This window comes from Carassius auratus, chromosome 5 (genome assembly GCF_003368295.1).
Source record: "Carassius auratus strain Wakin chromosome 5, ASM336829v1, whole genome shotgun sequence".
Lineage (NCBI taxonomy): Eukaryota > Metazoa > Chordata > Actinopteri > Cypriniformes > Cyprinidae > Carassius > Carassius auratus.
This window is the reverse complement of record NC_039247.1, coordinates 671,282-697,578: the sequence shown is the minus strand read 5'-3', so window position 1 is coordinate 697,578 and position 26,297 is coordinate 671,282. Positions and strand designations below refer to the sequence as shown.

Genomic DNA, 26,297 nt, shown 5'->3' with positions numbered 1-26,297 from the left:
TCACAGACCCCAGGAAGCTCTACACACTCTTCTATGTTCACGGGTAAGAGTTACAGACACTGTTTAGTGTCCAACATTTGCCTCAAACCAACTGAAGTCCGCTTAAAATGTTGTACTTTTTATTAAATGTTTCTGGTCTTATTTTAATGTGAGATTCGCAAGAAAATCTTTCTTTTTTGTAATTTTTCTTCAAGGTAAAATGATGGGCAGGGAAAATATTAACGGTTATGGAAGCTCAGTGCATTATATTAAGTAAAGGACACGCAGTTTGAATCATTTCGTCTGTTAGTTTGTTTTCCTTTGCCTGTATGATTTAGTTGTTTTTCATTTTAATGTGTGCTTTTTCTTTCCTTGTTGTAGGTCAAAGGTAAACAACGTAATTGACTCTATTCCCATGAGTAAAAAGAACAAACGCTGTCAGCTGCACTCTTTAGACACGCACAAACCGAAGCCTTTAGGGTGAGTTAGTAACTTTGTTGTTGTTTTTAATCGTCATGTTACATTTGGTGTTTTTTTTCTGTGCTTCCTTGACAACATAACCAAACCAAATTTTTGCAGTGTTGTTCTTATAATGTAAATATTTTGGGTTAAAGATTTAATGAAAATATGAAAATCTTGGGTGAGTAGTGGTCAGGGTCGGAAATTAATGTGTGCTTGGGGCAAATCTGCCATCAAAATGAACAAAAATGCCTCCCAAATTCAACATAAGGGTTCATATAATGCCTCTACAGAAATAAATTAAATCTATGAAGACATTTGACATTAATAAAATGAATAAAAAATACATTATATATTACAAGAGATCGATAACCAATAAAGACTTTTTGTCATAATAATACAGTTCCTGTTTTTACTTTTCCATTATATATAGTGCAGTTTTATGTAAAATGAGATCAATTACTTCAATCTCATAACATTATGCAGTTTTTGACCGTGTGAATAAACGTGCCCTGGCAGATTCATTGGTAACAACCTGTACAAAATACATTTTATAAATATATTTTACATTAAAAAACAAATAAGATTAATTTAATGATGTAATTATAAAAAATGCACTTACAAAGTGCAATATAAAAATGCCACTGGAAATCAATCCTGGGGCAAAAATGTTACATTTCTGATCCTGGTAGAGTTACAAGTGACAATATCAGTGGGTTGTTTGGTCCTGCAGGGGCAGCTGGATGGACGTGTGGGAACTGATGTCACAGGAGTGTCGTGATGAAGTGGTTTTGATTGACAGCACCTCTTTACTGGAGACTCTGGAGACATACCTGCACAAACACCGGTGAGAGCTTGTGACCTCAACATATTTCTCTGAATTGGCTCCGAGACAAATGTATTTATTGTTTTTCTCTTTCTGCAAATCATTCTCAGGTTCTGTACGGACTGTAAGAACAAGGTTTTGAGAGCGTATAACATCCTAGTAGGAGATCTGGACTGCAGTAAAGAGAAGGGCTACTGTGCGTCTCTGTATGAGGGGTTACGCTGCTGTCCCCATGAGCACCACATACACGTCTGCTGCGAGACTGATTTCATCGCACACTTACTGGGCCGAGCAGAACCAGAGTTCGCTGGGGGTTATGAGTGAGTGATCCAGTCCTCATGCTGTGTAATGTGCATTAAAGTCACACCATATAATCTACTGGAAGTTAGATAGATATACCTTCATTAAGAGTGTTTGGCTCACTTACAGGCGTCGAGAGAGGCACGCGAAGACCATAGATATCGCACAGGAGGAGGTGCTGACGTGTCTAGGAATACATCTGTACGAGCGGCTGCACAGAATCTGGCAGAAGCTGCGAGCAGAAGAGCAGACGTGGCAGATGCTCTTCTATCTGGGCATTGATGCGCTCCGCAAAAGCTTCGAGGTAAAGCTCTCATGTGGTGTTCGTGCTGAGAGTCATTTCAATCTTAAATGTTACTTTCTATCAGTAGGGTATACATCCAAACTAATCAAATCATTAAAAACGATTAGATTTATTTATTCTTCATTAAATTTAGTGCTTTAAAAAATCCAGTGTGAAAAATTTGCATCTAATTTTCACCAAATAAAATGCTGTTTAACTTTTCCTCTATCAGCTAATGATGATTCTGAGAGAAAACGTACCCGTTGTTTGTTTGCTAAAACAACAAACGCTACTTTCATGCATCTGATTATCAGATAAACATCACGCTCTTATTTCAAGGTCGTTGTTAATGCTGTGGTTATTTTAACCGTTTACTTTCAGTTCAACAACATTGTTAAAACACATTTATCATTCAATGGAACTGTGTGTATGATTAAGACACTTACATTTCTGCTCCATCCATGCACTAAATACACAGCGTTCGACTGCTCAGGCAACGCCGTCGGTAAGATGCAGAGAGCCATTGACAAACTACAGAATAGAATACAGCTACTTAACTTTAGTATTACTGGACACGAGTCCTAAGGAGGGATCACACATCAGCTGCGCAGAGACGAACGGAGCACGAGCGTAATACTGTGACGGTCTCGAGCGGTAATAGAGGAGCACGAACACCATTCAAGGTCTGCATTAATCCGTGCTTGTAGTAATTTAATGTGTATATATTTTGAAAGCATTGAATCGCTATAGAAATCGCGATTCATTTGATTCTTAGCCTTTTAAATCTATTACTGTCCTAGATTGGCGATTCACGATTCAAAAGTCATGTTTTAAGATTGATGCATATGCATCGTCAGGGTTTGTAATCGATGCATTGATAAAACGAGTGAATCGGTACACCCCTAATGATTTATGTTGGGAGAGTATTTAAATTAATCACGCAACACGATTTACTGGTATTTGCACCATTGTTTAACAACCGTTTTATTGCATTGATCCTTACGGGAAGTTTTTTTTTTATGCATTAGAGCCAGAGAACTTTCCTCTCCCATCTACACTTTCACACTAATTTTCCCTGTTTAGTAAACCTGGCCCTTAATTCCTACTGTGTGGTATATTTTAATGTGCTCACTTGATTTGTGTTAAATGATGTGCAGATGGCGGTGGAGAGGGTTCAGGGCATCAGCCGGCTGGAGCAGCTCTGTGAGGAGCTCTCAGAAGAGGAGAGAGCCAAAGAACTCAAACAGGAGAAGAAGAGGCAAAAACGCAAGAACAGACGCAAAAACAAGTGTGGCTTCGAACAAGAGGCGGAGGGGGAAAAGGATAAAAGTCTTGATGAGGTAATGAGTGATCTAATGTGTCTCTGTTCCTCTCCTTCACTTCGTCTTCTCTAATAGCACTGTTTATTGTACTGCCTGAAGTACTTTTTTTGCATGAAACTATAGAATCTGTCGGCTGAATCAGACCGAAAAGCCTTCATGTAAACAATTTGCTCTTGAAAGGGACTGGTTTAATCCTTGTCTAATACGATCAAGATCGCATGTAAGCACTTGATTGGTTCGCAAACCAAAAATGGAAGTGTTCAGTGTCACATGGTCCTTCAGAAATCATTGTAATATTGTGATTTCTGATTATTATCAGTGTTGAAAACCGTTTTTTATTCTTTATGTATATATTCTTTCAGGGATAGAACAGCATTATTATGAAATAGAATTCTTTTGTAACATTGTAAATATATTTGCTGTTACTTTTGATAACATTTTTATAAATACATTTAAATAAAAGTGGAATTTTAATGGTATAAAATAATGTGGCTTTCATTTCAGCTAACTCTATTGAATGTAAGATGTATATATGTACAGTAAAACATTAAAAAACATTGCTGTGAAAATTGTTCTGTCAAGTTGCTAAAAAAAATTTCTGTTTTTTTTGCTACTCAACGCTGTTCTTGAATTGGTCTTTCTCCGTCACCCTCATTCACTTCCTCTTGGTCTTTGCTCAGGGTTCGTCTGAGTCTGTGGACGGCGGCTGTAAGTCGTGTGGCAGTGGAGAGGTCATCATCACCAGCCAGAGTTCATCCTGCACCTGCACCGCCTCCATCCTGCATTCCCCCAAAACCAAGAAAGGTAAAGACAGCTTTTCTTATTCTTTAATAATGGAATCATGCATGCAGGTTACCCAGAATGCACCTGACTGTCGAGTTTGTGTCTGTTGGTTCCTCTAGCCCTGCTGCCTCACAGTAACGGCAGTGACTGTGGCTACTGCTCTAGTTTGGAGGGGAGCGAGACGGGATCCAGAGAGGGCTCAGACGTGGCCTGCACCGAGGGCATGTGCAACCATGAGGAAACGGGTATGGAAATACATTTGGTGATGATTTGTCAATCTCCAGGTCTATAGTGACTTAAGGCGACTGATTAAAGCCAGCCAATCAGATTTGAGCTTGCTGTTTTACAAGAGCTCCTGACATTTTTATGTGCAGTCTGGATCATGTTTAGAGGATTCCTTGATAATGATCATATTTATGTGTATCATCAGGTGAATACTCGTGTAGTCATCGCTGCTTGGAGGAGAAGGAAGAGGACGCTGTGGACAGCTGTGTGGAGTGCTGGGCTAACTCTGAAGACAACACAAAGGGCAAAAACAAAAAGAAGAAAAGAAAAAACAAGGCGGCACTTTGCAGGAGTGAGCATGTGAGTTCCCAGCTGTTTTGGACAACGTAGCCAATAACTTTTTTTGTACGGGCTGCTTTGAATTCTTTTTATTAGTTGCTTTCAATATGTTTCTCAGATAATTTGATCGTGTTGAACAACATATGACTGTCTATATCTGTTTTTATTTAACTTAACAACATAACACATTACATTACAAATAATAATTAGTACCGGTAAATGTGTGTGTATCCGATTCAACAACAATCAAAATTTTAAAGCTAAAATGTATGAAATGACTTACTATCCAAATATTTCAGATATTTTTGGGGATGCATGCCGTCAAGGCACTGGTTGTGATCTTTTTTTGTCTCTGGTAGGGATCTGAAGCAGATTGCAGTAGCAGAGGATCTGGATCTGCTGCTGTTCACGAGTCTCCCTTCCCTTCACCGCATCTGTGCAAAAGCAAAGTAGCTCCGTGCTGTGAATCCTGTGAGAGCTTCACTCCTCGTGTGAGCAGCAGCAGACACTTCCACAGTCAGCTCGTCTCACCGGACACCTGCACACAGGAGAACAGCTGTGCCAAAAGCCTGATGGAGTTACTGGTGAGTCTGATAACACCTGTGAACCAGTGTTATTTTAATATTATTTATACACTAATATAATCACTATGGACTGATACTGCATTGTTTTTTTGTTTACCAGATTTAGCACTGCCTTAAGGTCACTTATTTTTACCAATCAAATCAAATACATTTTTTTCACCTAACAAAATGTGTACCCAAAATGTGTTATTTAGTTGCTGATTTGTCATCTAACCTAGTTTATTATATATTTGTTTTCTCTGCAATGAAGTAATGTATTTAATGAGTTTTGTTTAACACATAAGAGTGATCATCACTTAAAACCTTTACTGGTACATCCCTACTTTTGAATTTTCATTTCAGTTCATTTTAGCTTATGTTTTAGTAGTTTTATTATATGCTTTTGACACATTCATTTAGCGATTTCTTTTTTTAATATCTCCATATAGCATTAATTTTTTATAATTTTAGTACTTAAGGTTTTTTTAGGACACTTTTGAGTTAGATTTCAAGGCAACAATTTCTGTTTTAGTAATTAGTTTTTGAGCTTTTTAAAAGTCCATATAGCTGTCATTTTTATTTTATAGTAATTTAAGAAATTTTAGTTTGACAATTCCTAAACATAATTTTCTTTTTTCTTTTCTTTTTTCAGTTGTTTCTCAGGTATACGTTTTTCATCTAATATTAACATTTAATTTGAGCTTTATTTAAATCTGTGAAAAATATGTATATGTAAATTTATGTACTCACCCCCTTGTCATCCAAGATGTTCATGTCGGTCTGTCTTTATTTCTTCAGTCGTAAAGAAATTGTTTTTTGAGCAAAACTTTTCAGGATTTCTCTCCATAATAATGGACTTCTGTGGCGCCCCTGAGTTTGAACTTCCAAAATGCAGTTTAAATGCAGCTTCAAAGGATTTTTAGAAGGGTCTTATCTAAATTTAAAAAAAAAGACAATTTTTATACTTTTTAACCCTTAAACACTCGTCTTGTCTAGCTCTGCTGTTTAATGTCGAAGAACTCCCATCTCATTTTCTCCTCCAACTACATAATTGTAATTATTGTCATAAAAGAAGGACATTATCTGTACATTTTTGTTCTGGAAGTGAACTTCTCCTTTAAGTCTACCTCTAATAGATTGATGCACTCAATAGACTGTAGAACAGTGATCGACTGATGATCAGTGATTTTTAAAGTGTGATTTTCTTTGTGCACAGAATGAATCTGAAGTGACTTCAGATGAAGAGACCTGTCTGACGCAGGACGAGATCCAGGCGTTTGTCGAGAACAACAAAACCTTCTACCGCACACGAGACCAGTACAGACAGCACCTTAAAGATCGCTTCACCAAATACTGCCGCGGCGAGTGGCTGCCGGCCACCAGCGTCAACTAGACTCACACACACTAACTCACACTTATTTTTATAGAGCGTCAAAACACTCATGATCACTGCTGCATTGAGTTTAGAAATACCAAACGGGTAAGAGAATCAGTTTCAGCGCTGTATTTGATGATGTTCATGTTTGTTAGGTAATGTTTCACATCTTTTGCATCTATATACACATCTTCCCCTTATGGCCCCTCCTCTTTCACTCTTTCTCAACCAATCACAGCTAGCTTTTTTTTTCCTTTCTCTCTTGACACTGATAAGGGAGCAGGTCATTAGGAACACAGCTGTTAAATGGATCCTGGAGCTTGCAGGCCTTGGCTGTAGGGTTAGGTGTTGGTAGTCTTAATGTATTGTTTGTTATATATTTCTATCTTTTTTTTTTCATTAACTGTGACCGTCTTAGTGGCAAGAATTGTACTGATGAATGTGTACAGAAATAAATATCTGAATAAAATGATTTTACTGGGAGATGAAAACATCCATTTATGAAGTGACTGGATGTGATGTTGAAAGCAATGTGCGAAATTTACAAAATAAAGAATATTTATTAATATGCATCAGATTTGAAAGTTTTCTGTGTGTAATTGGGTTTCATAAACATGTTGGCATATAGAAATGGCTTATGTTCATATAAAGGTTGCAACGAAAAAAGAAAAAACCTTTAAAAGATCTCATGTTAATAACCTCATGTTATCATCATAAGGCTTGTTAAATGTCAAAAATATAGTCAGTCATCACTAGATGGTGTGTTTTTCAGCTTTTTCCTCCTCATGCTTAAAGTACAGATAATCATAGTGAGCTAAGAGATAACTGAAAGCTAAAAAAAAATAAGTTCTAGTTACCATAATAAGAATAACTTGAGTTACTAAAACCACAAGAAATGAAATAAATGTAAAATTAAATTGTTACAACTTATTTTATCTCAGCTTTATCAGCTAAATCAATAGCAATAAATAACATTTTTGCATAATTAAAGCCCTAAATATACAAATAAAAAATAATAAACTATTAATAAAAACGATAAAAAAATATCCCAATGATGTTAAAAAATATTGCACTTTTTATATTTGATATTTCTGGTTGCATGCTTGTTTTGGTTTTTATACTTGCCTCCTCCAGCACCTTTCATTTAACCATAAGTATTTTTTTGGTAAGTGGTTTATACAAATTTTCAATAATACAGCGTTTGTTTACAGTATCAATTTAGGAGTAGAAACACCGTGCAGGCGGCAACAGCAACCTAAATCTCTGTCTTTGTTGTTGTTGGGTTTTTTTCTTCTTATCTCCGCCGCCGTTAATAATTAATCGCGGTTTCTGCGAGGGTGGGATCCGTGTGTGTCGAGCTGTTCCTGGGTGTTAACCGCAGAAGATCAGGGAGGGCTGGAGTGATTTGATCCCGCCTTTAACACGTTCACTGATCCCAGTCTGACTCGGCGATATTCCTGCACGCGCGCTGCACTTCTGATCCGCTGATACATTGTTTCAGTCCGGCGCGGATTAGAACTCTCAGTGTTACATTGTGACATCGCGCGCCTTTGATGGTGATGATGCAGCGCTGGAAGGGGAGAGTCGCGCTGGTCACCGGAGCGTCTGTCGGGATCGGAGCAGCGGTGGCTCGCGCTCTCGTCCAGCACGGCATGAAGGTGGTCGGCTGCGCGCGGAACGTGGACAAGATCGAGGTAAGCGACGGTCAGACGAGCTCTAAAACAGATTGTGAGCGCTCAAGGGCCTCAGCGCTGCTTGTGTTAGCTCAGTGCATCCCGAGTCAGTCAAGTGCTTTTCCTCAGGAGACAGACAGTTCGTGCTTTATTTAGAAGTTGGGTGTTCAGTTCATTTGGAGAAATGACAGCTCAGCTACAATCGACCTGTTACAGTGATTGATCGCGTGTGAAGTATTGATAGGTTTCGCCCCGCCCACTTTACACTACAATACAAAATCACACTACTGTACATATTGCATTCAGTTCAATACGTTTTTACATAATTTCATAAGTCTAGACGAGTTTAACTCTGGTTTTTGTTGTATTGCATAATGTTGAATATACTGCTATTTGGGTTTAAAAGTAGTTTACTCAAAAGTGAGAATTCTGTCACTGTTTTCTCCACATTTTAAACTCGCACACAAGAGTAGAATGATTCGTATTCTTCAAAACATCTCCTCTTGTCTTTCACAGAAGGGGGCTTTGAACAACACGACAATGGGTAAATGACACTATTTAGAAATTATGGGTGCAACACAAGCACTGATTGTAGAGTAAGTGTCACTTTAAGAAGGACCAGAAGAATTGTGTTGATCAGAGAGCTTCTCACTTCAACATTCCTCAAAACTTGCTCATAAGCTGTCAATCAATCAATCATGTCTTGTCAGTCACTGATGAGATTTTTCCACCCTGCCCTTGAGTAAAAGACTCCACCAAACTCTCACAACAAACTGAATTTATATATATATATATATAAAACATGTATTATATTGTTATATCTTTAATTATAACTATTTATATGTTAATTGGTTTATACTTCATATGTATTATATATTACATAAAAATATATAAAATACAATTATTATATAAAAATTGTATTTATTATATTATTAAGTATCTATCCATCTTAGATTATAAGATAGTAAATACAAAATATATGTATGTATATTAATATCATTTTTGTTAATATTATATATTTAAATTTTTTTATTTTATATGTTTTTTATCCTAATATTTTGTGTATGATTATATTAGCTATTTTTTGTATTTATTACATTTATAATTATATTATAACTTGTTTTGTGCCAGTGAAGGATTCATTCATTTTGAAACATATTTAAATGATGTTTTTCTTGGGGACTGGAGGTTTTCTGTCTGGACATGTGTAATGCATGATTACACTGTGCCAGATTTATAAAACAATAGCTGCTGAAATGTACTGCTGTAAAGATAAATGTGGAAGCTCATAATGAGCTGTTATTGCAGCTTAGATTGAATGAACTGTCTCTTTACACAGGCAAGGAAGTCACAAGTTACAGTGTTTTTATAGATGGTATCAAGATTTATTCAGTAAGATAAGGACGAATTTGAAGTGCTGCTTTTTTCTTTTTTTTACGAAACAAATGCTTTATTTCCTCACTGCTGGTTTATAAAATGACTTCAAGTGTTGTGCTCTTTGTTTGTCTGTCTGAACAGTGCAGACCATTCATAATGTGTGTTATGAAGGACAAAGGTTGAAGGTTATGGCCTGGTAAAAGCTGCTCAGATTTACTGCAGCACTTTAAAGCTTTGATTTTCCCGATTAGTAAATGTTTCATTCCTGGAAATAACTCTTGTGTCATTTTGACAGTCTGTCAGTGTGTGTACATGTAGACCGTCATTGAAGAGCAGACTCGAGGCTCTTTTCAGGTTTATCAACAACAAAGATAAAGATACAGTAAGTGGATATTTTATGAGATCCGTATCTGCATAGTGAAACGAGAGTCAAGGCGAGCTTTGTCCATCCGATCAGGAGGCTCCACTCTAATTGTGTTTTTGGCTGTGCTTGTGTGTGTGTGTGTGTGTGTGTGTGTTTGGGACTGTCCCTCAAGAATATAAACATTCACACACAGCAGCCTGATGCTTTGCATGGATGTAAAGCAAAAGTGTTGTCACAGTAAAAGCCCTGCCTTTGTATTCCAACTTATCAGAAGGTGTGTGTGTGTGTGTGTGTGTAAAATGTTAAATATTTTACCTATGTGCCAGCTTTCATAATAGATGGCCTCAGGGCATTATTTATTTATTGAGTGATTTATTTCGTTATTTTTAATTTGAGCCGATTTTTGCGATACACTGCTGGCGATACGCAGTGTAAATAGCTGTAATTTATTTATTTAAAGAAGATTTGAGTAATGCCTTTTTAGTTACTTCCTAAAGTTGTTACCATCATCACTGTTAGAAATAGCAACATCAGACTCTATTAATACATCTGATTAATGGTGCTTTTCAACACCACTATACATAAGCTACAGGACTCCAGAGAATGGATTGGTGTACTGTATGTACAGTAGTTACACTACAGTCCAGTCCAGTCGGATAACAGTCTGTTCCATTAATACTACAACTCCCTCTCCACCCATACTGCTGGACGAGCGTTTGTGTCTGTGTTTGGACTGATGGTTTGATGCTCCAACATCTTGATCACTCTCCTTCATTTGCTTTCAGTTGGATGTATCTAAATCAATATCTTGATTTAGGCTGAATCTGCAGCAGTGGTGAGTGTGTCGTTCACTTGTCCTTCAAGCTCAGTCGATTCCCAGAAAACAAGTGGTGTGTGACACAGTGCATGCAGGCCCTCCGCTGGTGTCATGATCTGTACATCATGCATGGAATCCGTAAGCTGCAATATTCCGCTGACCTTGGCAGCACTGACTGTTTCGTTGTGATCATGTGATCAAGGCTCAACATAGCACTGCACACTTTGTTTGTCTGCCTTACACATCTGATCAAGAAACACAAATGAGAGTCACATGAACCAAACGTGTTCTGTTAGAGACTGGATGTTTGCTGAAAATGAGTCTTTTTCATCAGAACAGGTTTGGAGAAATGTAGTATTGCATCACTTGCTCACCAGTGGATCCTCTGCAGTGAATGGGTGCCGTCCAAACAGCAACAGCTGATAAAAACATTACAATAATCCACACCCCTCCACTCCATCAGCTAACATCTTGAGAAGCCAAGAGATGCGTGTTTGTAAGAAACAAATTAATCATTAAGATGTCCATTTTCAGCAAGTTTTGGGGTGTTCCTTTAATGAGTAAATGATTGAAACATTACACGGATCTTTGCATTGCATTGCATTAACTACAGATAAGATCAGAAGAGTTTATTCAGGGGTGCTTGGGACGATCCGCACTAGAAGCACTTTAATCATGACTTTCAGGCAAAGTGACTGGTTTAATCATACTATAGTGACTTTGTGCTCAGCTCTGTGTACTGGCAGATTGTTTCTTAATTTAGTTTAGTTGTATATTTGCACAGGTTATCGATACTCCAAGAATTCATAAAATCTAGTTGAGATTAAGAAATTGATTTGCACATCTTACATTGATAATGCTTACTCAAACTGTGTTGTTTTATTGGGAAAAGAGTGGTTTGAGTAAAGCAGTTCTACAAATCCTGATCAACACGACACAGCTAGATTTGTTGTGGCTTTGCATGAGCACAAAACTTTAATCAGCGTGTTCATGGGTTTATTCTGTATATTCATATCTTGTGCTCATATCTATTTTTTGTTAATTTTTTACCATCGGGAAAATAAAAAACAAAAGCCCCAATGATTTCAGTGTTTATTGTAACGTTTTATGAACATTCCATTTTATCGTTTTTATCATGTGAATGTTACTTTTGAATGTTCTCTTGATGTTCTGAAACAAGTAGTAACATTTTTAAAAAACGTCCAACTAAAACCTTTTAGAACAGTTGTTTTTCAAATGCTTTTCTGCTAATCTTTTGAGAACCTTGCTAGAACATTCCGAGAACGTTGCTTGCACAGCAGCATAAGTGTTAATTGATTAAACCAACCTTGATATCTTGAAAGCCATTCCTAGCACTGAATGAAACATCATCACACACTGAAGTGCAAATATCACATGCATGCTTGTGTTAGACAGTGTGATGAATGGGAAATGTCACTGTGCAATGTTGTTATTCCTGTCTGGAAGCTCAGCTTTCTCAAACCACGGTTCCCTGAACTGATCATTCCAGTTGTCAGTTACAGTAATGGATGGCCTTTGTGTATGTTTTGTTGCAACTGAAGCATGCACAACCAAACCAGTTGTGGGCACTTTTATAATGTGTCAGATTGCAAGGGCGAACATCAGACGATGACATCAGCCGCCCGTCCATTCATTCATGAGTCAACATCCATCAATCAGCTCTCTTTTCATCTGGCTCTTAAAGGAACAGTTCACTTAGAAATGAGTGATTTAAATATTTTATATATAGTTATTTTCATAGTACTACACATTGTTTCAAAAGAGCTTCTAATTTTAATATCTTCGTAATAGTTCATTATAATTGCATTTAGCAGACTGTAGAGCAAATTAACTCTTTTATTATCATGTTGTTTCAAACTCGTATGCATTTATTATTTCTGTTAAACAAGGATAATATTTTAACATTTACTCAGCTATTTTCCAGTTTGAAAATTGTAATTTCCATGCTTCAAAGAAAATGAATAAATAAAATCTAATGTCATGCAAAAAAAAAAAAAAATTAAATCATTAATTTTAGTTTTAAAATATTTTGTCTGCATGAAATTGATCTTTGTGGAGCAGGTCAAGGCACTTTTTTAATCTGCTTTTGTATGCAGCAGGAACAATTTAGTAATTTTTTTTGTTGTTGTTGTTGCATGAATGAAAGAAGGATTGGAGTGACACAATTCTGATAATTTCTACAGAGAAGTAAAGCCAGTGAACTGCAGTGTGAACTGTGCTCTATCAGATCTGAGAAAAGCACTAAGCGCTGCCTCAGTCGTCAGATTTAATGCCATGTTTCACGGCTCTCGTAAAAGGCACTTAATCAGACCTCAAATAGCCTTCACAGACTCTCAGTGGTCTTCCGGGGGCCGAGGATCGAGACGCTGCACATAATTCATTCTGTCGTCTTGGCAGGAGGCTCATTGTATTTGTTTAAGCGTGTCACTGCGGTGCCTTCAGACGGACCGGACTCTTTTAGTTTAGCTTCTGTTGAGATCTCTGGGCTGTTTGCCAGCCGAAGTTTGAGGAAATAGGGTTTTTCCCCACTGTGCTTGGAAATGGATTGTGCTACATTCATTCACACTTGCTGATGTACACTTGCCATGCTTTTGCTCTTCAGCTCTGTTTCAAAATCTAGTGAGCTGCCTACTTAGACAGCATTATAAGACCTCATAGCGTCACTATGCAGACACAATGCTGTATACCCCTCAAAAGTTTTTCAGCGTTTATGAATGAAGTCTCTTCTGCTCACCAATGCTGCATTTAAAATGTAAAATGTAAAATGTTATGCATACCTGTGATGCTCCGCTGTATTTTCAGCATCATTCCTCCAGTCTTCAGTGTCACATGATCTTCAGAAATCAGAATAATATGATGATCTACTGCTCAAGAAACATTTCTGATTATTATAAGTGTTGAAAACATTGAGAAATATTTTTTTATGGAATCCGAGATTTTATTTCCAGGATTTTTTTGATGAATAGAACGTTCAAAAGAACAGTGTTTATTTGAAATAGAAACCTTTTGTAACATGATAAACTGTCACTTTTGATCAATTGAATGTATCCTTGCTATAAAAGCATTCATTTCGTAAAAGAAACTATTTAGCTCTGCACATTTCACCCCAGTACTGTGATTAACACTCATAAAATACTGAAAGTGCACTGACCACACAGCACATATTGTGCCTGCTGGTTAAGTTGGGCTTATTGAGACTAGATGTGTTGATTCAGCAGTCTCAGATCTATTGAATTTCACAGAGAGAAGCTAAAGAAAGCGAGAGAGCTGTGTATGAGACACCCAGCATGGAAAACAGCTCCAATACTGCAACACAAACAAAACATGTAGCTCACACATGACATGAACATACAAAGTGCTTTAAAGGGTTATTTCTATACTTATTCTACACTTGCATAGTCTTTTTTTATCAGTGCAAACATCATATGTCAAACTTTGCATTAAAAACATGTAGCACATCCCTTGCTGTTATATAAAATCATTCATTTAAAAGTGCAGCTGTGCAGAACAATAACAGTACACAAGCATCTATGGGTCATGAAACTTCAGCACACACAAATATGAATTAAAACACTGTTTTCAATGGAACTGTGATTTCCTTCCTAAATTAAAAGGCATATTTATAATGTACATTTCTTTCAGCTTGAACTTCCCAACATTTGGCGAAATTAAAATATCGTTCTAGTTCAAATTCCAAAATCATCTTAGATGACCTTATAAGACTTCATAGCTTCAATGCAGACACAAAGCTTCAAAACTAATTCAGGAATATTTGTAGATGTTTTATAGAAGTCTCCTCTGCTCAACGCTGTGTCAAAACACTAATATTGTGAATATTATTATTAACCTACAATTCAAAATAAATGTGTTTTCTGTTTGAACGTATTTGTATAACATATAAATGCCTTTACAGTTTTTTTGATTAATCTAATATGTCCTTGCTGTATAAAAGTATAATTTCTTTCATAAAAAAAATGCTATTGACTTTGATCATAATAATATAAATTTCTCTCAGCTTGAACCTCTCTTTTATGTAAATCACCAGATCATAAAGCTGAGTCAGGTATCAGAATTTATTTATCTATTTATTTTACAATATTGCATTGCATTTTGTGTTATCTAAAGGTCTTCTAAACGTTTTAGATTTTATTATAAGTTAAAAAGCCACATAACTTCAGAGTTTGTTTGACTATGATACCGTGATGCCAATGGCAGTGTACTGAATCCTGACATGCAGACGCTGATGTGTGTTGTGGCATGAGGTAATGGAAGATACAGAGTCTGCTGCATCCTCCTGAACTCATGCAGAGTGTGATCAGCACTGATTTGGTGAGCGTTTATGCATCATCACCTGATCTACATGATTCCTGTCGTCAGTCAGGTGCTAAAATTTAATAAAAACCCCTCTGTGCCTTACATTAAAAATCACACAAATCATGTGTTATTTTTAATTTCGTCATCACATCTGAATAACAACATTGGTGAGATTTTGTCAGTTGAAACAGGTCCGAAGGTAAGGGATCTAAATTTGCGTCTTTATTTAGAATTTATTTTTTTTTAAAGATAAAATTAGACATTTGGGGTAAGTTGAGCCAACAGAATTAGCACAGAAGGCCCAAAATGGCATGCTATTCTATTTTTTCTTATATTTATTATAATTAATGAGCTTAATATTTAGTATTTCCGTGAATATGTTTCAGACATCTTCGTGTTTCATTAAAACCTATATAAGACAGTTGAGTACAATCATTCAGTCTGCATTCATAGTGTTGTTATTTTGACATATCTTCAATTAAAATATGGACAATTAAATATGAAAATATGCATATGCCTCTATATAAGTCATAAAATAAGTTACACTTTCAGATGAATCTCTTGTATTCAGATTTAGCTTGATCTGTATTTGATTATTTAACTGTATTGTCAAAATAGTTTTAAATACAATAGTTGATTTAATATTTTCCGTTAATGACACTATATAAAAATATATAAATATTAATAATACTTAATATCAAATATTATTATAATATATCTAAAGATAAATAAGAATGTTTCCTATAAAATATACAATAGTTTAACCAGGTAGTTGAGGACAGTTTAGGTTTAAATTTTGTGCTATTACACCTCTTTTAGAAAAATGTACTATTTATTTCCTTTAATAACACATTTGTTGATGCACATGCTAATCTTGTATCTAAATATATTACTATTTAAGAGTAAATGCACTTAATTGTTCTTAATGGTGGCATCTTACCCCTGTATAATGTGTCTGTATGTGTGTTTAGTCACATCCACAGATGCAGCGCATCTAATATTTCTCGTAGAAATGAGCAACAAGAGCTTTATATCGGCTCAGAGGAGGCCTGAGATATGAAAGCAGATGTGAAGGGTCTCCTGAAAGCCACTGTCTCTACACTAAATGACGTGGATGTGTGTGGGTTCATCGAGTGCATGGAGACCCGCTGAGCGAGGGAGAGACACAGCCCTGCAATAAATCAAATGTGATTATGTTTCAGAACAAGACTCAAAGCTTTGCTTATTTCTTACTGAGTGGTTTTTTTCCTCACAGTGAGGTTCTCGTGTAGTTGCATGAAGAAATATGCTGAAAGGCTTTGTGTGGCGTAATCCGTGATTATACTGAGCTGTTGCGTAATGAAACCCCCTCGTGTAGTGAGATGGATTCATCCGTCGGTGGTCAGACGGTCTGAGGACGTGTCGTTTCTTTCTATTACTGCGTGTGATCAGCCCCCTGGAGTCTGATGTCGTGTTTAAAGGCATAAAGCGCTAGAAATGATCAGGATCGTCTAGTATGCAGTGCATTCAACCTTTGCAGTTTTCTCCCACCAAAACACTTCAGGTGAAATATAACACGATTATTCTGTGCCTTTAAAACTGACGGAGAGAGAAGTGCTCTATGTGCTGAGTGTGCATGCTAAACATCCTCTGACAGCTCGGTCAATCTTCTTCTGTATCAGCTGGAGGAGATCTACAGAGACTTTTGTAAGGGAAACTGGGACATTGCTTTAAACACACATTTCCCAGGCAAATACTTTCATATCCGTCTTGTAGAAAGGTCAAATTCATGACATTGTTCATGATATTGCTTTTGGGAAGGTTGTGAATCCCTTTTTTATTACAGTGATATTCTGCTAGTGTTATTGTAATATTATAGTTATTTTACTATATAATATTAGTAACTGGGCTTTTGGGATATCTTTTCAGTTTTAAGTTTGTTTGAATAAAAAAAAAATATATATATATATATATATATATATATATATATATATATATATATATATATATATATATATATATATATATGTATGGGTTTTTGGGATATCTTTTCAGTTAAATACAGATAAATATTGAACATTGTCAAAAGCACTGAAATATATATATGTTCAATATTTATCTGTATTTATGTATTTGCTCTAATGGCTTAAAATGGTAATTTGTTTTTAGCAAAATTTATTAAAAATGATTAATGCAAGAATCATAGATTTCACTAAATAAATAGGATAAATATTACCATTTAATGATTTATATATATATTTAAACACTAGGGTTATTAGTGTTAACTAAAATGAAATTAATAAAAACGTTATTACTTAAAATAAGATAAACATTAACTATGATAAAATACATTAAAACTTATTTTATTCCAGCTAGTTGTCAAGACAATAGTTGTGATTTTGTTTTTATTTAAGTTAATCTAACTTCTGAGTTCTGGCAGTGTTCAGTGTTCCTGTGGCATTATGGGATATCAGCAGACCAGTGGTTTCTATTTTCAGCGTTCTCTGTAGTGTGTGTGTATTTATAGTAAACTGGGTTGTGCAGATGTGTGTCAGTTGGAGCCGGTTGATTAAATCTGGCCTCACAGGTTAGTTCAGGTGTTACACAACACTGATCCTGACCGGCCGCACCCATCCTGTCCTCTGATCTCGGTGCAGGAGAACCAAATCAACAGCGCTAATGATGCAGCATTAACGAGCCCGCGGTCTGAATCATTCAAACCAGTCTTATTTGAATGATTTTAATGAAAGATTCAGCCCAAACTTTGGACAGCTGTAATCTATCACAGCTGGAAGTGTGTGTGTGTGTGTGCGCGTGTGTGTGTGTGTGTGTGTGTGTGCGCGTGTGTGTGTGCGTGTGTGTGTGTGATTAATCAGAAACACCTCCGCTCCGTGTGACCTTTAGTGGTCCATTTACACTGTGAGCTCTTTCACCAGCTCCTCTAACACTCCTCTTCTGTATGTGTGTGTATATAAGTAATTTAAAAATATTATTTAAGAAACTAATCATTTAAAAAGGTGATTGACAGGAATCATTTAATAATAGTCAGCTGTTATTATATGATTAAATTAAGACATTTATTTTCGCCAAGAAGATATTCAAGTTAGTATTCATTATATTAAACAAAAATTGTAAGATATAAATTACGAGCAACAGAACTAAGTATATAAACCGTAGAACAAAGATGCAATTGATGTACTGTACTTGAAGTGTACTTGAACTGTACTTGTTTTACAGTAGATTTAACAACAGTATCAAGTAAATAATGTAAAAGTAAATAAATGGGAGGAAAACACACACACACAAACACACACACAGAAGTCCCTTATTTATGAAAGCCAATTTCTGCCACGGAATTTAAAAAGAAATTAATTGTGACTTTTTATCTCAAAATTCAGATTTTTTATTTTTTAGTTTATTTTATTTTAGTTTATTTTATTTATTTTTTTATTATTTTTTTAGTTTATTTTATTATTATTATTATTTTATTTAATTACTGTCCCAATTAATCAGCCTTTCATACTTATGCCAAGGGTGCATTTATTTAATAAAAAATACTGTAATTATGTGAAATATTACAATTTAAAATAGCTGTAGATGTATACTTCAATATGGACTTATGGAGTATTGACATCATCAGTACTGGTGAGTCTGACAGCCCTCGTTAGCAGCGTCTGATTGGATTAGTTATGGCTATTGTACGTCTGAGCTGTTTCTGGCTCTTTTGTTCACTTCCTGTTTCAGATCTTCAGCTTTACTAATGAAGATGTGAATATACAGTGACAGGCCAAATTGCTCTTCGCTGCAGGTGATAGGAGACAGAAAGAAAGAAAGACCTGTGTGTGTGTGTGTGTGTGTGTGTGTGTGTACTTACAGCTCAGAATTCCCCAAACATCTCTCCTTCACACCAGCTTTTTCCTGCTCTTGTACCTATTTCCATGCAGTCGTAAGAAAGTGAATTAGAGAGCAGCTCATCCTGTGATATCCCCTCTCTCCCTTTCTCTGTTTGAATTAAATCTGTTTTTTCTTTCTTCTGTAATGCAGCACGTTGGCATTGATTTCACTTGTGCGTTCTGTAGCCAGTGCTGAGAGACTAAATGTGGATATTTTGAGTGTTAATAATATATATTGCTTTCTGTTCAGTGGTAGAATTTTCAATATCTTAATTAAAATTCTTAAATCATCCACCGTTTTTTTATTATTATTATTATTATTTTTACGGTTTCATAAAAAGTGGTTAATTTAAATTTATTTAAAAATGTAATGTGACATGACTCGTGTTTTCAAATATGTATATGTTGCACAATTATGGGATTATTAATTCATTTATAAATATTTTTCATTTATTGCTAATATATTTAAATTCATTTAAAAAAATTTACATTTACATTCAAATTTCTTAGTCGATTCCAATGTTTTTTTGTTTTTTTTGTAAGTGTGACTTTCCGACTTCAAAGAACTATAATTGACAGCATATACAAACAAAAACCCACCTTTTTCAATGCAAGAAATATTACAGTACAGTTCCCCAAATTTGGACTAAGTTACAGATGTAACTTTCCAACCTTCTTGCTCAGTTCGTCTTGCTCAGTTCGGGCACCACTAGGTGTTCCCCATTACCACTCCCCTATATCTACTGTTTGGACTCTCTAATAGTGCGAAGTCTTGTTTAGTTCTGTCTGGCATTTCCGAGCGGTTTCCTAGTATTTGTTCCTTCCGTGTCTGATCTTGGATTGTTTATACTGACTGTGATTCTCTGCTGCCTGCCCCGACCTCTGCGTGTTACCGTTTCTGGATATCCCCTGACATACATGACGCCGTTTTCTCATCTCTGCCTGTTTGACCATTCTTGATAATAAAGTACTGCACATGGATCCGAAACGTCTCTGACTCCATGTTATATATGTTCAAACAGTGCTCTTCTTATGATCTCAAACAGCTGTCAGTCTCCTCATCCGTTTCAGAAGACACTGAAAGGTCACAGTTTTCAAACCTTTTCTGTTCTGGTCCTTGCAGAAGCTGGCAGCCGAGTGTCAGAGCGCGGGATACAGCGGCACTCTGATCCCGTATAAGTGTGATCTGTGCAACGAGGAAGAGATTCTGTCCATGTTTTCAGCCATTAAGACGTTGCACCAGGGAGTGGACGTGTGCATCAACAACGCCGGCCTGGCTCACAACGAACCGCTGCTGAGCGGAAGGACAGAGGGCTGGAGGAATATGATCGATGTAAGTTAAAAACACACACATCATTACTTTTGCTGTCTATATAGGCAGCATCCCGACTGACTGATTTCTGTCTCATATACTTGCATAAAGTTGCAATGCTGTGCTGTTAAATGCAGAGTTGCTGTCCTAATGTTGCTGCCTACTTTTTCATCATTTCGTCTGAAAATGCAGCCTTCGTTTTAAAACAGCCATGGATTGGTCAAAATTTTATCCATTACTTTTGCATATTTAATTTGCACTCACCTTTTCAACACTTCATCATGTGCAGGTAAATAAAGCGCTGAAAGCACTCAAACAGCTCTTCACTTACTTGTTAACTGCAGTTCTCACTCAAAACCACTTTTCCTAACTCAACAGCTACTTGAGCAATGGCAGCTGTTTCCCGTGCAATGTAGATCTGCTATGCAAAGCTCATGGGTTTCATTCTTATGCAATGCATGAACTGTTAAAGTGTTAAAATAGCATGTATTGTATATAATTCAAATGCATGAATTGAAATGTTGATGCACCAACAAACAGTTGCATTGCATTCTGATAGAGTTTGATTCATGCACTGATATCGTTATTGTAATTTTTAGTTAACAAGTCCAAATAGGCTTTTTTTTTTTTAATTTGCAAAACATAAATTATTATTTACTTCTTTTAAATTGTAATTGCCTGGGCAATTCTTTTACTTGCATTATATTCAAGGTAAACATTGTATCAGTGGTATCAGATTCGAACCCAGGGCCTTGGCGTTGCTAGCATCGTGCATTACTGCTTCAGCTTCAGGAACGATTTTGTGATAAAATATGACCCTAGATCTTTATCTGGATCTTTATCATCCATTCATTCACCATCTGTGTTCCTGTGCAGGTTAACATACTCGCTCTGGCCATCTGCACGCGTGAGGCCTACCAGTCCATGAAGGAGAGACACGTGGATGACGGACACATCATCAACATCAACAGGTGCTGAGCTTTACTGTGTGTCTGAGGTGTTTAACAGCAGAGATGTGCTGCTTAACACACTCACACTCACCCGGGGCTGTTTCTGCTCTTCTCTCGGCAGTATGGGGGGTCACAGGATGGTGCCCAGCGCTGACGAACACTTCTACTGCGCCACCAAATACGCTGTGACCGCTATGACAGAGGGACTGAGACAGGAGCTACGGGAGGCCAGGACACACATCCGAGCCACGGTGAGCCCACACACACACACACACACACATAGACACTCACACACTTATCAAAGTGAACTCAAAACATGTAGTTACTTGAAATAAAGTAAACCTTATCTAAAATAAAATATAAACAAAACAAACAACAACAAAAAAAAACATTTTATTTCGGCTAGGTGACAAGGCAACATTTCTCATTTTCTATGATGTACTAAAATAACTAAAAATGTGAAAACTACATTAAATTAAATTAATACATTTAGCAGATGCTTTTATCCAAAGCGACTTACAGTGCATTCAGGCTATTTGTTTTTACCTATAATATATAGACATATATATAGACATATAAAAAAATATATAATAGTAATAATAATAAAAATGACATACACACAACAAAATTAATAAAACTTTAACTAAATTTAAAATGAAAACTGAAGAAATTTTAATAAAAGCTCGTTCAAAATATTAATAAGAACTAAAAATAGTATCTCAAAGATCCTAAAATAGCAGGGGTATTTATAACCTAGATCAGAGACTCCCAAACTATGGTTCATGAGCTGATGGACAGCTAATAATTAATTGAATTAAAAAAAATGAAAACAAAACAATTAATAATTTTTAAATAAAACGCTTATTTAAAAAAGATGTTTACATGCATGACTTGTGACCATTAACCAGCATCAGAGAACTGTGAATATACAAATGTGTTGTTACATTTTTGAAATATTAATTAATGAATTAATATTAGGTCAAATGGATTCAGATGACAAAAATGTAAACCCCTAAGAATAAAGTAAAAAAAAGGTCAAAAGTTTTCTTATCAGATAACTGGTAGTTTTAACATTACAACTGAGGAGAAAACTTTGTAAAAAATCATACTCCGGGAGAACAAACACTAGGAAAACCACTCGGAAATGTCAGACAGGCTAAACAAGACTTCGCAATGTGGCTGTGTGTGAGTGCTGCTTATATGTGTGTGTAAATGAGGTGCAGGTGTGGCAAGAAAATAGCTGATGAATGAGGTGCAGGTGTGACAAGGTGATAGTGAAGCAGAGGCTCATGGGAGATGTAGTTTGGGTGTGGTGCAACACATGAGAGGTGCTAGTGTCCAAGTGATATGGTGACATCTGGTGGTTGATGGGTGGAATGGTCCTGAGTGGAGTGCCCTCTACTGAAGTTCGTGGGCACTCCAGCTAACGATCGTGACACATTTAAGCTGCTGTTGTAGATAATGCAGCCTTTCTGAAATCTTATCAATCTTTGACAATATAATTAATTTAGTAATCTGATGCCCTTTCATGTAATAAAGAAATCAGCATCGTCGTAATTATCAACCTATCAATTTTCCTTTTTCCTAGAGTATATCACCTGGAATAGTGGAAACTGAATTTGCCTTCAGGCATCACAACAGCAATCCGGAGAGAGCCGCGGCTGTTTATGAAAGTATGAAGGTAAACGGATGGCGTGTTTGACGTGTCTCTATATACGAGTCCTGCTGTTTAACTGCATCATGAACTGTCTTCTGCAGTGTTTGAAAGCAGAAGACATCGCCAGCGCTGTCACATACGTCCTGAGCGCACCTGCTCATGTCCAGGTGAGACCGAAATAAACACACACTACCAGTGAGACACGTCCCTTCAGCAGCAGATCAGTATATTATTATGATTTCTGAAGATCATGTGACACTGAAGACTGCAGGAATGATGCTGAAAATACGCCTATGCATCACAAATATATTAATATGAATATATTACACTTTAACAGATATTAAAGTAGAAAACGCTTATTTTAACTTATAATAATATGTTGTTGAATTGCATTTGCAAATTGTGGATCCATGATTTTTCTGTGTGTTTTCTGGGACTGTGTGTTTTTTATTTTATAACAATATCTATTTCAAGTTCAACTATGAGGTTCATTGACTACAAAGTATAAAGGTTTTTCAAATTTTTCTTCAAAACCTGAAAAATGTCCATTTCAATCATTTATCAAATAACAAAAACCATGTGCAGTTTGAAATGTTTTCAGATAGACAAAACAGCTTTCACTTTAAAGGAATAGTTCACCCACACATTTTAATTTGCTGAAAATGTTCACCCTCAGGACATCCAAGATGTGGATGAGTTTGTTTCTTCATCAGATTTGGAGAAATGTAGCATTGCATCGGTGTCTCATCAATGGATGCTCTGTAGTGAATGGGTGCCGTCAGAATGAGTCCAAACAGCTGATAAAAACAATAATCCACACCACTCCAGTCCATCAGTTAACATCTGGAGAAGACAAGAGATGCATGTTTGTAAGAAACAAATCCATTAAGATGATTTTAATTTACATTTCCAGCTAAAATATGAGTCCATAATCCATAATGATGCTTCCTAAATCCATCTCCTGTTGTCTCTCAGATTAAAATCCAGCTACATATTAGTCAAGAGCTTTTTTGGTTTGTAAACGGTGCTTGATCTGTGCAGATTTCTCTCCTGATTCAGACCAGACCATTTATCACTGGAGGAAGCATCATTATGGATTATTGACTCATATTTTAGCCAGAAATTTAAATTAAGAAAGCTTTAATTATAGATTTGTTTCGTACAAACGCGCAGCTTTTGTCTTTTCCAGATGTTGACTGCTGGAGTGGAGCGGTGTGGATTAATGTGATGTTTTTATCAGCGGTTTGGTCTCTCATTCTGACGGCACCCATTCACTGCAGAGCATCCATTGATGAGACACTGATGCAATGCTACATTTCTCTGAATCTGTATCATGGATGGCCTGAGAGCGAGGACATTTTCAAGTAGTTTTCAAGAAGTGATAAACTGTGTGAAGGATCCAGCTAGGATCGATCTGTATTGAATTTGTCTCTCTCTCTCTGCTGTAGATCGGTGATGTTCAGATGCGGTCGGTGGAGCAGGTGTCGTAGGAGCCGATCTGGAACAAAACGACAGACATTGGGCGACATCTACTGGGCAAAAACACCTTTAACACCTAGTTTTAAAGAACTGATTGAAGGGAATAGGTTTGGGTTTGCAGATCGGATCTTACACACAGCTCTGTGTGTCTCCATCTGATGCTCGGGAGATCACAGATGCACACAGTCTGCTGCTGTCTCTAATATAAGGGGAAACTTACAGGCTTTTCTAAAAACACACAACCTGAGAAACTGGAGCAAAAGAAGGAAGATTTAAAGTGTGTTACTGTTTGATACAGTCATCTGAGACCAGTGTGCCGTGAAATGCACATACATTTTGTTTTTAGGTCATATTACATATCTGTTTGAGAGTGTGATGAATAGAAACCGCTCGCTGCTCGGTGAGGTGATGTTAGTTAGCCTACTGTAATATTTTTTTTGTATGTAGATGTGGTTCTCATACCGATCCAGCATCTGTTCATGTGAATCGATGAAACGAAATCAAGCTTGTGATTTTTCACGAGAGAAACCCGTTTGACTGCAGAAACCTGCTGATAAACCTTGGTTTTTACATTGAACTTTCACTGAATGAAAGGTACAACACTGGCTTCTTTCACAGGAACGCATGAAAACACTGTTGAGGACTTGAAGATAAATAATACTTGATATAGTCAATTCTTATGAATTAAACTTGATTATGATTATTGGTTATGGACAAATTACTTTCCTTTTCACTGTATGTCACCTCTACAAAACAATCTAAAACTTGTTTGTGTGTGTGTGTGTGTTTCTTTTCTATTAAAACTACCCTTAATTTCAACAATGGAAGCTTAAATGAAATTAAATGAAATAAATTAAATTCAGTACTCTTGAGAAAATTAAGATAATATTTTGTGATATTAGTTTAATGACAATTAAGAAAATTATTAGACAATTCACATTTCTCTAATAATAATAAATTCCTATTAAAATTGAGTATTTGGGTTTGGCTATTTACTAATTTTATGTTTTAATTTACTTTTTAATATAATAAATATACTTTAATTACATGACATTTTTGTTGGAGGTATTTATTTCACTACTTAAAAAACATTCTTATGGTAATTCTTTTTTAACACAAATAAAAAAGCACTTAATGTGTTTAATTGTAATCAAATTATTGTCACAATTAAAATTCTTTATGCTTTATGACCTTATTTTCATTACAATTATAAATACCCCTTAATACAATTATTAATACCATAATCCCCCAACAAAACAATTCCTAATAAAATTGATCTTATGTGTTGTGATGCCTTTAAGCATATTTAATTAATATATATTTAAATAATTAATATATATATATTATATATATATATTTATTTATTTTTTTTATTTTTTATTTTTTTTTGGTCAACAAAAATTCATTTTCACATATATTTAATCTTTGTCGAAATGCCTTTATGCAGATTTAAATCATTTTTATTACGGCAAGTTTTTGTAATGTAATAAAACAATTGCTTGCATTACAAAATGTGCTTAATTGTGATTTTAATAATGTCACAATGAAAAATCATTATGCTCCGAAAAAGAGGCTTTAATGTTCATTCTTCTTTTGGTTTTACGGTGAATGTGCATGTTTCTTGAGATTGGCCCACATGAATTGAGATCATAGCCATTAATCTGCAGCATGTTGGGATCAAAGAACAAAGTCTTAATCTGAAGGTATTCTGAAACCTACCTGTTATCATGAATAAATCCACGTGAACTATCACCAATGTTAACAGTGTTTGGTTTGTATATTATTAGCATTAATGAATTCTGAATCCGTATGAATGTCAGCTTCTAACACTTAACAAACTGAAGATGTACACAATAAGGAGCTTGTGCTGTAAAGGAGAGCAAAGTTGAAGGGTGAAGTTCACTGCATGGACTCTGAGCGAGGGTTTTATCTCACGTTAGACTGTTGTTCAATCGTAACGCCCATAAAGATTAAACCAAACACCTGCTAATGAGAATAAAACGTGAT

At 36.0% G+C, this 26,297-nt stretch overlaps 2 protein-coding genes across 3 annotated transcripts in view; both read left to right on the top strand.

Annotated features, from left to right (window-relative positions):
• The window catches only part of LOC113070061 (gametogenetin-binding protein 2-like), a 9,578-nt gene extending 2,547 nt beyond the window's left edge, over positions 1-7,031 (top strand). Inside the window, exons 4-14 of one of the 2 annotated variants that reach the window (XM_026243234.1) lie at positions 1-43; positions 361-459; positions 1,172-1,285; positions 1,375-1,584; positions 1,694-1,868; positions 3,005-3,187; positions 3,850-3,973; positions 4,072-4,197; positions 4,383-4,513; positions 4,876-5,100; positions 6,296-7,031. The exon at positions 1-43 is cut by the window's left edge and continues 211 nt beyond it. In XM_026243234.1, coding sequence (XP_026099019.1) covers positions 1-43; positions 361-459; positions 1,172-1,285; positions 1,375-1,584; positions 1,694-1,868; positions 3,005-3,187; positions 3,850-3,973; positions 4,072-4,197; positions 4,383-4,513; positions 4,876-5,100; positions 6,296-6,472 — 1,607 coding nt within the window. In that variant the 3' untranslated portion in view covers positions 6,473-7,031. Of the gene's footprint in view, positions 44-360; positions 460-1,171; positions 1,286-1,374; positions 1,585-1,693; positions 1,869-3,004; positions 3,188-3,849; positions 3,974-4,071; positions 4,198-4,382; positions 4,538-4,875; positions 5,101-6,295 lie in introns of both variants that reach the window. The other variant, XM_026243226.1, reaches the window with a different exon arrangement.
• A 690-nt stretch (positions 7,032-7,721) lies between these two features.
• Positions 7,722-25,109, top strand: LOC113070053 (dehydrogenase/reductase SDR family member 11). The gene is made up of 7 exons (XM_026243216.1): positions 7,722-8,148; positions 20,016-20,225; positions 21,081-21,175; positions 21,276-21,405; positions 22,743-22,835; positions 22,913-22,978; positions 24,260-25,109. The coding sequence occupies exons 1-7, from the start codon at positions 8,008-8,010 to the stop codon at positions 24,299-24,301; spliced, it is 777 nt and encodes a 258-aa protein (XP_026099001.1). The 5' UTR covers positions 7,722-8,007; the 3' UTR covers positions 24,302-25,109.
• The last annotated feature ends 1,188 nt before the right edge of the window (positions 25,110-26,297 follow it).

Excerpts from the sequence above, each read along its gene's own strand:
- LOC113070053 (XM_026243216.1), top strand. The coding sequence starts at position 8,008 with ATGGTGATGATGCAGCGCTGGAAGGGGAGAGTCGCGCTGGTCACCGGA. Across the intron at positions 22,836-22,912 it reads CTGTTTATGAAAGTATGAAG|TGTTTGAAAGCAGAAGACAT; the intron begins GTAAACGGATGG and ends TGTCTTCTGCAG. Across the intron at positions 22,979-24,259 it reads GCGCACCTGCTCATGTCCAG|ATCGGTGATGTTCAGATGCG; the intron begins GTGAGACCGAAA and ends TCTCTGCTGTAG.